Below are 18,138 nucleotides of genomic sequence, written 5' to 3' on the forward strand. Positions count from 1 at the left end.
ATTCTTTCAGCTGTTCGTCCAGCGGCGAGCTGTTGCCACGATAAGAAGTTCACGGCTCGAGAAGATTGCAAAACGACGCGAGGCGACGCGTATAGAGAAGGTGGCGTCATTATCCAAAAGGGCAGCCATCGGGCCAACCTCGTCGCCGGGGTTGCGGTTAATCCAGTCCAGTTGGTCGCGGTCGTGGTCGTGGTCGCGGCGCTGGTCGCGGCCGGTCGTAGAGGTTGCTCTGTCGCGGGAGGAGAAGAGATGAAACGAAGGAGGACCAGGAAGCAGATCGGAGGAGGATGAGGAGGAAGAGGGTAGAGGAAGAGCAGAGGAGCGGGCAAGCGCAAGCGCCCATCCGATCGATGCCCGTCTCCCTCTCGTATAAAGCGCTCGTCCTCGGGGGGCGCGCGACAGTTGGCGTTCCGCATTCGGAACATGCGCCGCGTCGCGGGTACACCGTGTCCACCGTTTCCACCGTTTTCATCGTTTTCATCGTTTCATCGAGTCCTTTGCTGCTTAATAGCTAGCTCGAGGATAAACATCGATTCGTTCGAGGACCGGTCTGCTTAATCGCTTAGATCGACGAACAGCACTCGGCTGGTGTTGATCTTTGTTTCGAAACGACGACAATAATAAATCTCGGGATTCATAGGAACAGGACGAGCTCGTCAGTACGAGCTCTGCCTTTGAATGAATCAGACGTTGTTTACCCGTCGTCCGCTATCGAGTGACCGCGCGCGTATTCGTTGGTGATTCGAAAGGGGTACGGAAGGAGATCGAGGAGTGAAATCGTTTCGGATAAGTGTCGCGATTCGGAAGCTTCCTGGATTCAGTCTATCATAGGAAGTTGCAAGAAGCAAGCTGCACCCAGTAAAATTCACGGACGGATCTGCGAAAGATCCAACGCCTGTAGCACGGATGTCGAGGTCTGACCTCGCGACGACCCAGAAACAAACACGCCACGGGATCGGTGCGCGTTCTCGCGTCATCCTCGAGGAATAGAAGTAGTATCGTCCGCGACCATTCGGTCCAATCGTTCGTTCGACGTCGTGCGTCAAGCTCGACGAAGCTGCGGCTTGATTACTGGCTCGTTTCTCGCGACGTGCCAGCGACATTCGTCCCGGACGAGATACATCCGGACAGACGTCAGAGCGGCGGTCGCTGGACCGTCCAGCGGACGTCTCGACCGCCGTACGGCGAGCTGCTGGAGCCAGGAGGTGGAGAAGGAGGGGCTGTGGAGGTGGTGGAGGAGGAAGGCCCGCGGACGTGCAACAAGTTAAGAGGCCGCCGCCGCTACCGTCGACATCGCTGCCGCCGCCACCGTCCTCGCCACGATGTGACATGGATATCCTAGCCGTAGCCTGCGCCCTCGTCGCCACGGCCCTCTACTGCAACACCCTGCAAGCGGGTTTCGTCTACGATGATCGGTGAGTTTTTCATATTTTACTAATAATTTTACAAACCAGCCACGTCTTTCGATGTTTAGACATTTTATTATTGCCATCAAACTTATCGTTAAGCTAACGCCGTGTTCGTAAAAGTGCATATTAGGATTCACTTATCCAAGTATAATCTTCTAATACTCGATCTAGAGATTGTTCAGAGAGGAGCAATTCACTGAGCTCCTATTATCCGAACATTCTAACTATCCGAACCGAATTGTCCCTCGACGTGTTCTGATAATTGAAGTTCTACCGTGCTCCGGTAAACTATCGAACGGATGTGCAGTTCGACGAAAGTTCGTTGGTTTAAGCGATTGACGTTCTAGCGTGTTTATAATCTACATGAAACAAGATCCCACGAAAGGGAAAGAAACTCTAATGGTTCGAAGTAGCTTAGTCTTTCGAAGCGGTCCAAATCTTCGGTCTGAACTGTAGTTTAAGGCGATTGCCTTAAGAAAGATTGACGTACGGGAATAAAGCAATTTCTCGGCAAGGTGAATCGAATTAGATCGGATCCTCGGACGATTTGGAAATTCGCGAACGAGATCGGGAATGCGAGTTTGTTTTGCGATATTTATTACTTTCGATGCAATAGACAGTAAATGCAGAGAGCAACGGCAAACAAGCGCAAACACAATGAATAAAGGACAAGTCGCAGCTGGATAAGCTGATTTACGAGCCACCGCGATTTGCGTTACAATTTCACTTAATCCGATTCCGCTCCGGTTTAGTTAATCAGATATTACTAATTACGCTAACGGCCACGCAAATCATACGCCACTGGATTACCGTTCGATACGATCGGGTTACGTGATCTATTAAAATTCTTTGAACACGTAGAAGACGATTTCCATCAATTAGATACCCGTTTAGGTTAACTAAAGGAAGTCGTAGCTGCTGTTTTCGCTAATTAGCCGTATTCGATAATCAGGTCCAGCGTTTAGAATGCGACACGAGTCGCGGCGAGTAGATAGGATTCGGTACGCAGGACGCGCTGCTAGTATAATCCAAAGTTACACTCTCGCGATAAGCGTCCTTAATCCGAAGCTCTCGAATTCTATGATACCGAATCCCTTAATTGAGTATCCCGTAATCTCTGGAACATCGTAGTTGTGGCTCGATCAGCTGCGAGGTCGGCTCGAGCTCGCCGAACCGACACGATTACGTACTTCTGGCGTCATCGATGGGAATCTGTTGCATCGTTATCGCGCGAGCGCGCCTCCGTGAACGTTGCACAGGGTGCAACGTCCCACCGACGATAACTTCCCTCCGACCATCGACAGTCAGCCCTGATAACGCGACGATTTATTCGCCCGCATTTTACACGATAAGCTCTCCACCGTAAGACTCGCACCGGTTAGACTTTGTCCTCTGTTGCTCTACGTTATTTCTGCTTCGATGTAATCGACCGTTGAAAAATAGTGCCTCGAATAATTAGCATAGATTTGCATCCTTTTTGTAGTAAATACAGGGTAAACTGGTCTCTCAAGATCTTTATTCTTTTCAAATTTGATAAACTTGAATTTTCCAAGTAATCAACGTGAGCGATGAAATTGTTCTTCTGTAAAGCCGATGGATGAATGAAATCTGCTGCATTTCATTCGCACAAGTAACCAGTTTGCCCTACATTTCTTGTCGAACGATCGGCTTTGATCCTCCGCATAAATAGTTAAGCTTCGTGTAATGGAATAACAGGACAGGTACGGTAATCGTATGAATCAGTTTATTCCGGCGACCGCGTTAGAAATCAACCGTGTTGCCTGTTCTAATGGAATTGCGTGTAACGGTTTGCCTCGCGATCAAACGTTTAATCAGCGGATAAATTTCAACGCCGACCAGCCTACGAATGATCCCTTCGTGGCCGTCCCAGAACCAGCACCGCGATGTCTCCCCACGGTGCCTCGAATGCCGAGGTAATTGCGAAAAACCAGGACGCGTGCATTAAACCCGGAGATAATTTTTCATCCACACCCGACCCATTAGCGGTTTGGATCGTTCGATGAGACCGCCAAGACTAAGGCGACCAACGCGCTCGTCCTGACCATAATTAACTCGAGTTCAATTATTAACGACGCTCTGTTCGACTTTTCCCCTCGAGTCTTTCTCTCTCTGCCTGCTCCCTTTATACAGGGTGTCTATCACGATTTCGAAACATCCCTTACATTCTATCTTCCTCCTATTTTCCTTTTAGTTCGCCTTTTACGATCGTAGTCTCGCGATGTCAGCATCGCGACAGTAGTAAAAACTTTCTCGACAGCGTTTTATGAACGTCACCGTCAAAAAATTCTTCGCGATCAAACGTCACCGTTACAGTAGACGACATGCATACCCGTGTGTATAGGTGGGTTTCTCCGTCAAATCCATCCTCGTTTCTGTTGGCCTCCGAGCCCGGAAGGGTATCGTGGCTTCGGCTAAAAAATGAAGGAAAGTTTGTATGATAAATAGGAGGTACGGGATCCGAAGATCCTCCCGTCTGGTTGAACGTGGGCCGCGCCTCGTATAGGTTTTACCCCTAGAGTTTACCCCGTCTCGAGAGTTTATTCTGGCCGCGTTGCGCCACGTTGAAACTCATAGGATAATAAAAGTGCCGTATTTTACTGCGCCGCGCCGACCACAATGCCTTGGCAAAGAATACACACGGCCATATTTATTTGCCTACCGGGTGCTTTCTCCTCTTTTGTTTCGTTTTCTTCTTTCTTTTTTTTTTTCAACGAACGAGCAAGGGTGGCAGGATGGTAACCGAGTAGAAAGACAGGAAAAAGTAAAGCAGGGTTGTTTTGGAAGAGGAAAGTTTCGTTGCGTCTTCTAGTCGGCCTAATCTCGTAAACCGTCGCGTTTCCTGGATATACGCGGTCGAGGTTGCTGCACTTAGCTCGCGAACCTTCTACGAGTACTGGAATAAGAAAGCTACCGATCGAGACTGAAAACTGTGTCTCGGTGTCGTTGAATAATACCGTAGCAACGTGGCTCGTCGAAACATCCCTCGATCCCGTAAAATGTAAACCAACTTGTTACTATTTCAACTTATTTTTTCGTAGAAACGCGCCCTTCCAGATACGCGCGTAAATAATTGACGGGGTTGCTGGAACGTTTCTTGTTCACACGTTAGGTATGCCATTTCAAATACATTCGAAACAACAATGGTGAATGGCGCGAGCGCACGGTCGTGTGTTTATGCTTTCTCTAAATAATGGAATTAAGCTGTTTTAAAAACCTTCTCCTCGGCCAGCCTGTTATTTCACGGTACATTCGTTTTACGGTCCGATTTCTGTAGCAATCGGGGAACGCTCGTTCGAAGCCGCCAACCCGGAAAATCTCTCTCTCTTTTTCCGTTTGCCGGGCATTATGAAACATTTGTCGTTTCATCGATGGTCCGCCGTGCCGCGCCGTTTGGTTCAGTTCGACAAATTCATTCGTCGCTCGTTGCATTCACGGAATTGACGGCGTACCCCGTTGTTTCTCCCAAATATCGCGAATCGATAATTCGCGATAATCCATTACGGGTTTTTGCGATATCAAAAATTACGGTCGTTCGTTTGGAACCGAAAACGATTACTTCCTCGCGTCATGTGCGGCCGCGGAATACCAGTATTCCTCTATTTACCCATAACACTCGTTCGTCCAAGAGTATTAAAAAAATGCATCGTTCAGTCGATACATGTATGTACGCGTACATACATATGTATATACGCGTGCACGTGTGTGTGTGTGTGTCGATGGAAACGAGCGTTTCCACTCAAATTAACCAGCCGCGCGCGATCCTTGCCGCGACCTCTAGCTTCGAATCAAACCGGTCGACGTTGTCTGCAAAATAAAAAGCAAACGAAGTAGAAAAAATAAAAGCGCAACGCGACACTGGCTACGTGAAATTGATTTTTTTCCTTTTTTTTCCCCCGAATCGCATGCAAATCCGCTCGTTGCTTCGGCTGGCCTTGTCAGCTGCGACTGACAATGCCGCCTCTCAGGACGAAGTTTATACGAGCACCACTGGTGCAAGGCTGAGCGTTGAAGCGGAGAGATTCAAAAACCGTGCCGTGTAGATGTTGTAATATTTTAATATCGGTTTATGGAAAGGAGCTGGGATATATATAGGTTCGTTTCGGTTATACAACGTTTCCATCGTTTCTCTTCAGCAAAGAATTTACAGGCTAAAATCCGACCATTTTTTCCCCCTCGATGTACATTTTTACACCCCGTGGCCCCGGGTAAATAATGATCGGTAATCTAGGAAGCATTTTAGAGAATGACCGTCACGAATCGATTGGATTCCCGTCTATAATACTTTTTCTCGCGATGACAAATTCCGGTTATTTGTCAACCGCCTCGCCTCTGTGTTCAATCGGTGTACTCCCATTAAGAGAGATCAATCAACTTTTTTTTTATGATACTCGATATGAACTACGCGATTATTTAGCTGTGAATATCTTTCCGCTAGGGGGTGGTTTTAAATAATCATCGCAATCTAAACATACTACCCCGTAAAAAAAACTATAAATCTTCGTTTCTTCGCGAACGACTGTATCCAAAATTAGAATCGAATTTCCCCGGTGCTTAATATCCGAAACATCTGCTCCCCATCCCATCGCTAGATATCGATGAATTCTTCACCCCTAAAGCCGATATTCGCGTACAATCGCGAAATCCGGTCCACCATGACAGAGTCATTCACGGGGTGGGTGCTGGTGGTGCACACGTGCAGGGTGAAGAACGAAATACGAAGGGTGAGAACAAAGAGACGAGGTAGCGAGTTTGGCCTGGCCGGTGCACGTTGCAGCGCGTCATTTGGCCGCCGGCTGAAATTCTTGCAATTCCGTTCCCGGAATATCGGTTTATTTATTCCTACATAACGGCAAATGTTGCTTATGTGTGCGCGCGCGTGGTCGAACGATGTTTCGTGCAGTTCGATGCAGCTCGAACGATACTGCAGTCGGTCGATGCACATTTATCCTGTAGGACCAAACGGCGGGATCGATGCGCTTTATCGCGACCGAAAGAGTGCAACGGAGGGTGGTGGGAAAGGGATCGAAGATTATTTATTACCGGGCTCTTGGTCTTGATAGGGCCTTACGGTTCAAATGAAATACAACGCGCCGTTGATAGAGACCTGCCGTGAAAATCGGGAAACAATCGAACTTCCCTTCGATCGTATATCTGTCTGCGGCTCGACAGAGAGGAGATTGCGCCACGTGCGCGCATTTAGGTAAACGAAATTGATTTGGCAAAATAAGATACATTTAGACTCGCGAGCTCTGGTATACTCATTGTCAGACCTATTGTAAATAAAAAGGACTGTCTACCCGAAACAAGAATTCTAAAGAATAAAGGGTGCAGTGATAAGCTCGGTGGTGATCAAAGTTTGCCACGTGTATTAGACGGCGAAGCGAAAGTCTCTTTAGAGTCAGCGTCTACTTTCGTAGATTCAAAAGGGAACGAGGAAACCGATACGTATCGGCGAATGTTTGTTGCCTCTCTGTGAAGTAACGAAAAATGGAAACACCGTGGTTATGTTCGTTTCTTCCTCTTGCCTCCTGTCAAAGACGATGAATGCCCGTACGTAGAGATTCGAAAAGCATGCTGCCGTTGCTGCTTCAAGACCTTAGTTTCTTTGTGTTTCCCTGTAGCCTTTTTCGTGCCGCGTATTTTACCATTCACTGATCAGCCAATATCGCTAAGAGATTTCTGTTCAGGTGAGATTTCTCGATAAAGTCTCGGTTACCATCGGGGAGTAAGTAATTGAGTACTGCTCCAGCACTTTGGAGCAAATTGTAGAGTAACCAACGCTACCAACCGTGATTTAACGATGAAACGAATTTGGAAACGAACACAAGTTACAACTTCTTGTTCGTAGCACGCCGCAGTTCCGGTCTGAATATGCGACGCATACAACATTTTAATCGAGCGACCGTAACGACTGGGAAACGAGCAAGCGCACTTTGTTTCACTCCCTGTCTTTCTTTCTCGTTACTCCTCCGCCTGCTGCACTCTCTTTCTCTTTGTTCGTGTGAAATCAGCAGGAGTGGTAAACTGATGCGCGGACAGGGCTGCAATTACACGGCGCGTGTCGCAGAACTAATTAGCCACGGTTAATTTGTGCGCCATTACCTGACGTAAGACCGACGCCACGCGAAACCAGCCATGAGCAACGTTGCAACGAGACGCGTCAATTTGAACGATTAATCGAATTGTAGGGGAATATCGATTGCTTCTTTGAGATGACCTGTTCGTAGAATCGATTCGACGATGCCTTTGTTCCGCGCCAATTTATGTTCAACGCGTTCTCAGAAAATTAATTAAATAATCGGAAAACAGGGAAGGAAAGATTATTTTAAACGTTGATTAACATTCCACCTAGAGTTAAACAGAGAATTGAATTATTCTTGTCAACCCACGCCGTTTTAAATATACAGTTAATCTACTTTGAAGGTAACGCAATGGAAAGATGTACGAGATTCATTTGTCCACTTTGACCTCTTTTGGAATATATTTAACCAAACATTAACGAAGTCTTAAAAAAAATGGCTGTCACAGCGAACCTATTAAAAAACGCGGTATTCGTCGTTATCATAATAAACTTTTATGCGATTTAACGAGGTAAATGGAGAGCATTTTTTCAGCAATTCAAATATAGTATACAGTTCGAGCTTGGTGCTTGAAACAAAAACATGGAAACAATTTCATGTTGCTTTAAAAAAGGAACCAGGAAATGGAAATTAATTAATTAACATAAATGTTGGCTCGTCGGCTACGATCGACGTTAATTACGCCCGAAGCGTTGCTCTTTTTTCGAAGTAGCGAAAATGTATCGTTTATCGGAACGAAAATCGCGTAACGCCGTATAGAAGGCTTTTGACTGATTGGGCGGGATGTGTAGTTTAATAAATCGCACGAGTGAATTCATTAACGGCGTGCACAGGCAGCTCGTCCAAAATTGCTTCGAGCCGATACTCTGTTTTCGCGGCGGTGAGACGGGTGACCCGGGAAACGGGCATAAAAATGGCGATGGGTGCCTCTTCTGTCTCTTTCTATCGTCGATACGTTACAATTCGAGCGGCTGCTGATTTCGCGATGAACGAAGAGAAAAAATAAGGGATAAAGAGAGAACCGAAGAGCGATACCACCTGGCGTCGACCTATCGACTCGATCGTATCATCGTTTCACGCGAATCCGCGCAAAATATTCGATTAGCGTGTGTCAATTAAAAAAATCCGATACCTTTCATCCATTTTTTCGACGTTTCGTAATTACGAGTTCTGTCTGAAACAGTAGAAATCGGCGTCGATGATGATTTCATCCGGCAATCATTGTCCGTCTTCTCTTTATTTTATTCGCCTACTATTTTTTCCTTTTTCAACGTGTAAAACGTGTAAAAATTGTTCGCAATTCCTGGAGTGGTAGAAAATCAGAAGGCGTGCTGGATTTGGCCCCGGGGCCATAGTTTGCCGACCTCTGGTCTAGATTCGAGGATTTCAGCCAGGTCTCGCGTCGAAGCGAGCTTTCTTCTCGCAGAATAAAGATTCTCACCAAACAGAAGGTTTGTTTCTTTCTGGAAGAAACGTGGAATTATTTCCAGGCGTCGACGATTGAATCGTAGGAAGGATTTTCGTGTTTCAAGGTAGGCGCCTGCGGGAGATAAAGGGCGAATTCTTTCTTATCATCGCGAGGCAGCGAGCATCCTGCTCGGAACAACAATGTTTCGTTGTTCGGTTGGCAACAAAACGTTGCCTACCTCTATCTCTCTTTCTCCGTTAGCTCCCTTTATTCGTCTTTTCTTAGACACACCCCTCTGTTGCTTTAACTCTTCCTTCCATCTTTATCTCGCCGAACGTTTCTACAAAGTCCCGCAAACTGTTTCGCCGAGTCCTCTGGAAAACTGGTACACCGTCGCTGGATGCTTCGGGACGGAGACGATGGCGGTAATAGTTGGGAGCTGGGTAGAGGGAACGGAAGGAAGTCAAGCGAAATAGCAAATCCTCAAACAAACGGTGGAGTCTTTGCGAACTGTGCGAGCTTAGCAGTGGATTATCTTCGTCGTGTATAGGTTGACGTCGAGCCCGGCCGGATGTTCGATACCAAAGGATCCAAAATCGTGTTCCGCCGGTTTATACCCTCCTCTACAGCATCCTGTCTCGTCGATACCGAGGAAAGTGCACGGTCGCGAAAGCGCGCGAACGTACGATCATACGGGGATAGCTAAATTCACGGCTGCCAGGCGCGACTGGATCCCCGAGCTATGGGGTAGCTCTGGCTTAACTGGCTTAAGAAGTTTCGCTTCCCGTGATTGAGTACATCCGTCTAAATCTTTGCAAGCTCTTGCCACAGAGAGATCTCGTAGGCGCCAAGATTCGAGGAAAGAAAATATGTTTGGGTTAACTTCATTCTTTCCAGGGTTGCTGGAGTTTGTCGATCGGATTGATGGAACCGATGGATAATACCGAAACACTCGTTTATTATCTTAGATCCATTACGTCCTTTATTTTATTCTCTTTAATATTTTTTCTCGTTTAATTATCTGTACCAAATTGAAGTCATTACAAGGAAGTATTTGATGCGCTAAGAGGATCGCGAAAAGGTCGTACTCTGTTAGTCCATGAATAATTTACGTTAACGAGCAGAGTATTTCGACTTGAACGTTGTATAGATTCCGCGAAAGTTGGGTTGTTGAGCCGAAGTCTGAAGAGATTTCGCGGACTCGTTACGTCTGCTCGATATCAGCCAAGTCTCATCGTGGCGCACTTTGAACCATGTTTTCCAAACGATCCTTCGAATATCTGAACGCCTTTTTTACCTCCTGAGGATTTATTTCATAACCCGTGAATTTCGTCGAGTTAGCGTGGATCACACGAAACAGCGCGTTGAACGGTGCGATTCATTGGGTTTCACCTGTCAGCTGACGAAAGCGAAAGGAATCGATCCGGGGTCCATGAATAACAAAGCCATGTTACGCCGGCGCCGGTCTCGTTTGTCATCGGTTTGAATGCTACGAGCTTTGCGGTCGATCGGTTTATCGTTAATGAAATAATCTGCTTTGCTCGTATTTCTGTTGATCTTACGCCCCGTTATATCGCTTTTCAAATTTTCACCCCTTCGTTGCCGTTGACGTCTTCGATTCCTCGTAATAAATCAATCCGATTATGAATTTATATGTAATTTGTCTCACGTTCGAGTCTGAAAATTGGTGAACATTTGATAGCAAGTATCGCTGGCAGAAAAAGGTATCGCGAACGTTAAGTTGGCTGGTTGGTAGACACGAGGTGGAGCACGAAGGGTGTTTCTGTTGGCCATACGTGCGGTAATTTCGTCGCGTTATACGGCTCGCTCTTTCCGCAAACGACAGACTGGTAGCACGGTGTGAAACGTCGCGCGAAAGTGGAGCACGGATAATGGAGGTCCTTTCCTACCCCCTTTGCACCGCCTACCCTTGCCTTGCCTTCTACGCTACCTTGCTTCTCTTACGACCGAGACACTCGGTGGATGCGAAATCGATGCTTGGGCCGGGACGTGTTCGCGCAAAAAACGACGCGTTGGCAGGGTTATAACGCTGAGAGGTCTCCCGTAGTCGTCGAAGCGAGACTGCAGTAGCTAGAAAGAGCATTACGGACGATACAGCAGGTGTTTGTGAGACGTTTCGACCACGCTCGAGCGTGTACATCGAACAGCAAAACCAACGACCTTCTCTCGTTCGCGTTTTTCCAAGCTTTTGCTGGATAAGCGACCGGAACGTCGTTCGAGTTTCACGGAAAAGGAAGACACACAAGGATATAACCAGTTTTCTTATCCTCCTTCATCCTCGTCCACCAAGATCGTTCGTTTGTTGCTGTTTCGAAGCTGGTCAATCGTTTCTGGCTCGGAAGCAGTGCTTCTCCTTCCGGTGGACGACTCTTAACGTGCGCGTAAATCGAGATCAGCTGCAGCTCGGTAAAATTCTGCTCGTGTATTCGGTGAAATGGCGCGGACGAAATTCGATAAACAGCTAGCTGCTCCTTAAACGAGCCCGCGTCTCTTTCGATTGCGAGAATTATACCCGGTCAACCTTGTTTCTATCGCGGTTGAGCTACTTAAAGGATAAAGGGCAATAAAGAATAAAATACTGCCGAGGAGATAACTGAATTTAGGCTAATCTTTTCGTTGCAACGTGTGCAATTAGCTTACTACGAGGTAGCTTCGCTAGCTTATAAAGCTGTCGAGAGATGTGCACAATTGTGCTCCGTGAAGCGTACTTTCGGCAAGGGATCAAATCGTCCCTGCGACCGCGATGAACCTACCCTCGCGGTTCAACGATCATCGATTAAGCCCATATTTTTGGCTATCATTCGCGTCGCATTCATCGAACCACTGACACCAACATTTCCATCGTGCTCATTGCGGGCAACGGTAAATTTCCTTTACACGCGTTTTACGCGTCGTTAAATACGCGTATCGGAGCAGGAAGAAAATTGTCCTACAAATCGGACGTAATGGGAACGACAAGATTTCACGGCTTTTTTCACGCAACAAAAATCTAATTGCTTTCTCAAAATGAGAATTAAATTAATTATGTCGCCGTAACGTTTGCTTCGTCATTCGACACAATTGTATTTGCCCTGAGCCATTTTCTCTTTCTCCACTTTCATTCTATTTGTCCAACACTGGTAGCGTTACAATTTACAGAGAAACGGTCGGCAATTCTCCTGAGAGAAGCAGACGATTAAATCGAAAACGCGTCGCGGTCCGCGAGAAAGCAACGCGAGGACGGCATCCGGTAGGCAGTAGCGGTTGTCGTGGAACATGACTGGCGGCAAATTACACGGAATTAACACGGAGGATTGTTTGTAATAAAGATTAATAGCCGGCTTTGTAACGAGTACGTTTGATACCACTTGCTCGCAGTCCTCGTCCCTTATTTCACTGCTACCCTTTTACTCTCTCTTTATCTCACCCCCTTTGCTTTGTCTATCTTTCTCTCTCTCTCTCTCTCTCTCTCTGCCCGACGACGAATGTTGTTTGTGTAATCAACGGAACGAACAGAGCCCCTCTGCCGTTGCTGGGTGGGACCTAGTGCTCCTGTAGCGTGTAATTTGTAATTCTGCACGTTGCATTATTTTCCGCTCTACCGCTTCCCACTTTCCACCCTCCCGCACCGTCATCCCTCACACCCTCCCTCCCATTCTCTCTTCCTCGTGTACCTGTGTCACCATCGTTCCACAAACGGTCGTAAACTGGCCCATCTCGCTCTCTCGTCGACGCACGCTCTAAATTATAGCTCGATTCGTGTTCCGCATGACAATACGCCGACTACCCAGGAAATTGTGGAAATCAAATCAGCTAAGCGTGCGTCGATACGTCCACTCCGGTAACCGATCCCGCTTATTATCGTGCGCAGAAACGTCATTTGTCCATTACACGACGACTGCATTTTCAGAGCGAATCCTTTGTAGATCAGTCGATTAAAGATTGGGTTAATCGTCTCCGAACTACCCTCTCTTCTTAACTGAAATATTCCATCGGAATTCGTAAGATACTTGCTGAAAAGTTTACTCAACTTTCTTCTTAAATCTTTTAACATTGTTGCAAAGATTGAGAATGGATTTTAAACGTTCTAAAAACCTGTTAATACATTCGCGATGATTAACGGAATAGTACGCCCTTTGATATTTTCACTTGAAATTGACCAAAATAAGTTTCAATTAGGAGATTAAACGAAACTGTTTGATGTATTTTGAGCGTGGAATACCAAGAAAATTAAAATGAATTATAGAACAATTTGCGTAATGAATTTGATATTATCTCTGTTTTCATTCGTAACAGCCAGATTTCCTTCAACTTTCTGCAATAAACAAACGTAAACGCGAGAGTTTGAAATGAATTTTCTAATTTGCTTCTGTAGCTTTAATTTCAGCTCGGCATTCTCATTTGTAAAATTTAAAATGTGAAAATTTCATATCAGAAACAGTGATACGTTTTAATCTCCACAGGGAACACATTACGTATTTCCCGTTTTTCTGTCTCGTGCGTGTCCAAAAGCATTCGCATTTATCAGATCGCTCGGGACGTAGGAAGCGAGTATTTTCGAAGATTAAGTTCAGACCGGGAGTATCTTTCGACGATCTAGATAGCTCAATTGGTAGAGCATTCGTCCGACCAATAAAAAAGATCAGAGTTCGAATCCCTGTTCGGCTATCTGATCAATCCTTTATCTCTCCGCAGATTCGAACGTTGTTTCCTCGCTCGGATATTTCTGTCGGTTCGTTTTCATTTATTCATAGTCCGTACGATGTGTAACTCGCAGTTGTCCGTCAAATTGAATCACGTATAATTTTAGAATACCACACGTCGGAAAATTCAACGCGTTGAGGAATATCAAAATGTAAACATAGCTGGGGAAGGTGTACTACTGTTTTAATACGTGTCGCAAAAGTTTCTCCGTGTTCGGAATAAGAAGGTGCAATATAGCAATGTATATTCAAATTCTCGTGGTTCGTGATCTTCGCAAAAACGTGTCGTTCTCACGACGTCGGCTTGCCTCGCAGCGTTGATATTAATAATGTAATCGGCAAGGGTGGAGGGACGAGAATTAGAAACGGTGTCACGTCGTCGCGAAGCAAAGAGGCGGCTGAGACGACGACGAGGACGAGGACGACGTCGGTGGCGGCAGCGTCGTGGCGTCGACGCTGGAAGCGAAGATAATTAAACCACGACGCTCCCTTCCAGGCCATCCCCGTCGCCGTCGACTCGGTTACCTGGCCGTTATCGTGCTAGGAATGAGAATCTCAAATGGAGAGAACAGAGTTACCGTGCTCGCCGACTTATGGCCGTGGCCAAAGAACGGGAACAACGTTAATAACGTCCAAGACCCTGGCTACTGGGCTGTTGTCGCAGCAGCTACGCGAAACGTAAATAATCGATCGAGGCTGGGATATAATTTAATTGCTAATTTCATCACGAGCCAGTTTGTATAAAAGGGTTCGCGTCTTTTCTCTTACAAAGGCCTTTTATAAATGAGAATTACCCTTGATACTTTTTCACCCTCAACTGAACTTTGGCTAGAGACACCGTTCCAATTAGTCCTGTTTGTGCTCTCTTTCGATGCCATCGATAGCTCGACGTTCAGACGATTGTTCCGTGAAATTGAATCCTCGAAACGATCTCGAGAACGCGATTGTATTTCTTGTTCGTTAACTCTTGGATGCTGCAACATTTGGTAGTTTCATCCCAACGCAAAACTGTTTACGAGAAAACCACCCCCCCAAGTGTTCTGCTAAGGTTTTAACGAGTTTCAAAGATATTTGAAACGATTTTCCGCGATCGTGAAGTCGATCAAGGAATCGGACAGTCGCGATTTAAAATTCGGATAATTGGCCCGCGCGTGGCTCGGGATTATCAACTAGATGGACGTTAAGCATCGAACTCTATAAAATTATACACGTTGCGCTGAAACCTCTCCACCGCCACGGCAATTTCGAGAAAACGACGCCATTATCGTTAATGTTTTACCACGATCACCGTTGTTCACCGCAAAGTGCTCGTTCCTGTAATAATTATTATCATCCTATTCGCGACATTACGACCGCTTCTCCTCTCCCTCTCCGTCTCTCTCTCTCTCTCTCTATCTCGCTGTTGCATCGCGGTTCGACCTTTCGCCGAAAATCGTGGGCGCAATTTGCGCAAGTATTTACCAGGTCGCTTCGTGGAAATTCACAATCGCGTAATTCCGTTCATGGACTCGAATGAAATCAATTGCTCGCAACAAACTTCTGTTCAAACGTTGCGCAAGTGAAATGCGACGGGAAAAATGAAACTTTACGGTATGGGCGGTAACAGGACCGTAAATTATTCGACCGCGATTCGAAACGGAGGGAAAAAATCGGGGATATTACGATGGTTATCGATGTTATTCCAGTTGTTGCGTCGATGGCGGTTACGTTGTTGTTAGCGCTATTGTTATTAATAAGTTACGAGAGCGTGATAGAACGAGCAGGATGTAGGATACAGCTCGATACGAGTAAAATTATAGAATAGTTTGGCAAACATGCCGGCTTGGTACAGTGGATGCGGCGTCATTATCATTTCAGCGTAATTACCATTCGGTAATTACCGGCCGTATTCGTCACAGAGCAGCGGGGATGTTTATACCGTCACACGTACCGTGCTAGTTAGCCTCGTCACGTGTGCGTTCACATTTCCAGCTGATATCAGCCTCCATCGCGATACACCTAAAAACGGCTGCCGGCTATTGGCTCATTCGCGCTCTCAACTTGCCCTCCAGTCCAAGTTTCACGCTTGAAATTCAGCTTCGTCAACATCGATAGTTATCAATGCGTTGATACTTAATTAAACGTTCTCTAATTTCACGGTACGCTTTTGACGTCGAATAATATTCAAAGGATTGAATATTCTTATGAAATATTACCAATTCCAGGGTAAAGTTAATAACAATTGAAATCGTTCCACCGTCCGCTTCCATTGTGCCTGGTCGCAAATGGAAACTTGATGGAATGGGGCTTCAGCGACACGAATGAAAGGGGTTGGAATTTAAACAACACTAGCCGCACTACGTATTCGCTGTTCCCAAGTTAGTCGCACCTGTATTCACGTTTCTTCTTTGTACACCGAAGTCGAGATGGCGAGCTTATCAGAACGGACGCATCCCCAGTTTCTGGCTGCACAGCAGCCTGTGTAGCGGAGCGAATTATTCCGCGTTGCGATTCACAGCATCGAGCGCCGATATCGACTGCTGACAAAAGAGCGGAATTCTGCTCGTGAAGCACCCTTTTCACCCACTCGCTTCTCGCTGCGTGTTCGATGAAACGCGCGTTTCATAATAATTCGTAATGCGCGAACAGAGCTCCTCGTTGCGTGCACTCCTCTTTATTATCTTTGAAATTTTTGCGCGATATTCGCGAGACGCGACGAGCGACGTCAAAGCGAAGAATAAATGAAAGAACATCCGCTTTATCCGGCTAAGATTGTTCGCCGAGCAATTTTTATTTCTCCGCTCGACGAATTTCACGTTCGCGATGACGTTTTCGCTATTGTTACCGACGATGTTGCGTTCAGTCGCGCGTTTCGTAGCTCGAAAGCTGAAAGACGTTGGCAAAATTCTGACCGGGCTCCGTTTCGGCATGCGTGCTCGAGAAGTTACGTCGCGAAAGTGAAAGACACGGGGGTGCCACGCCACCGTTTGCCGCTCGGAAAGGCAGGAACGGGAAGAAGAGGTTGCTAGCAGACGGGAGGCTGACAGACGAGCAACGACGCGAGAAGAATGAGGGTGGAACGATTTATAGCGCCTTAAGACTGCCGCTACTTTATGACGACCTTAATGTTTGCACCGTAAATTGGCCTGGGTTAGGACAGCGAGGCAGGCCGAAAACAGTAAAGCGTGGAAGATCCTTTGGCCGTGACTGGCATTCGTATACCGTCGGAATAATTTCCTCCTGGCGTTCTCTCGGAGAGGAAAAAAAAATTGCGCCGGTGAATAAAAATCTCCCTTTATTCGCTCGCCAGCGAAGCCAGCCCTGACTCGTCCAAGTGACCGACGTCGTTTTTAATGGAACTTTACGCGTTTTGCGGGCCAAGCGATATTAAGGCTGCCGTTTCTTTCTTTTTACGGCCGCGAAGAGCTTCGAGAGAGAGTTTCAACGAGCAGAGACGCGAGGAACTTGTTAGACAAATGGAGTTTTTCTTTTTTTTCCCCCCCGCCCCCTCTTCGTCGAGTAAATTATCACGACGCGAGGTGCACCATTAGCATCGGGTACCGCGAGAGCGTTCTATGAACGCTTTAATTCGAAACGGACCAAGAACGATTATATAATTTCGCTCTCAACGAGAGGCAAGTAAATTAGAGATACATTTCCTAGTATGAAAGTTACTTGAACGCTTTTCTACCTTTGAAATTATCTCCGACTCTAATACCTCGATAGTTTTTCATAGAGAGTAACAAAATGAATCGATTGGCGTCTAAAAAAAAAATGTAAGGTTCCATTTAAGAAAACGAGGGTGGTATTAACATTTTTAAAACATCACCGTTTCTAAAGCTCACGTAAATTTCTTTGGAATTGCGCGTAGAATAAACGCCCTACATTTTCGTTTCACCCAACTGGCCAGTATTTTTGTTCCAACGAAGCCCTCGCAGTGTTTAAGAAGTTTTCTAAAGACCTTGGTAAAAGAATCCTGGTGTTCTAAATTTGCCATACGGAAACACGTTAAGAATGAAATTACCGGTGTCGCTCGTTAACGCGGTTTAAAAGCGTTTAAAAAGCAGCAACGATGTTGCCTCTTGCAGCAGCCTCGCACGTGCATCAGTGTAAATAAGATAGCGACCGGTGACCGAGAAGCGAGAAGAGCATAGGCTCGAGCAGAGGGTGAGAAAGCGAGCAAGAACGACCCTCGTGGCTGAACGAGAAGCCTCTTGTTCGAGTCCTCATAATTGAGACAATGAGTGGCGCTCGATGTGCGAGCGTCGCTTTGGCTACCACGTTACCACCCTCGTACACCCTCGTTTCTCTAGTGCCTGTAAATTCAAACAGGCTTGAAAAGGGTAGGATACGCTGCTTCCACGAAAGTGTCGACTTATTATTTTCATCCCGTAACGGTGAGCAAACGTTTGCATAGGCGGTAGCAGCCTTAAGGCGGCGTTCGAGACTCGCAGCGTCGCGTTAAGGGGCGTGAAAACGAGCAAGGGGTTGGAGATATCAGGCCGAAGATAGGGGATGAAGAGCGAGGAGTACGTTGA

General features: G+C 46.4%; 1 protein-coding gene across 1 annotated transcript in view; it reads left to right on the forward strand.

The window, feature by feature from the left end:
- Positions 1 to 303: 303 nt before the first annotated feature.
- The window catches only part of LOC114871477 (protein O-mannosyl-transferase TMTC2), a 143,216-nt gene continuing 125,381 nt past the window's right edge, over positions 304 to 18,138 (forward strand). Inside the window, exon 1 of the mRNA XM_046285286.1 lies at positions 304 to 1,415. Within this exon, the coding sequence (XP_046141242.1) occupies positions 1,330 to 1,415 (86 nt within the window). The 5' untranslated portion in view covers positions 304 to 1,329. The remainder of the gene's footprint in view (positions 1,416 to 18,138) is intronic.

Source organism: Osmia bicornis, chromosome 3 (genome assembly GCF_907164935.1).
Source record: "Osmia bicornis bicornis chromosome 3, iOsmBic2.1, whole genome shotgun sequence".
Taxonomy (NCBI): domain Eukaryota; kingdom Metazoa; phylum Arthropoda; class Insecta; order Hymenoptera; family Megachilidae; genus Osmia; species Osmia bicornis.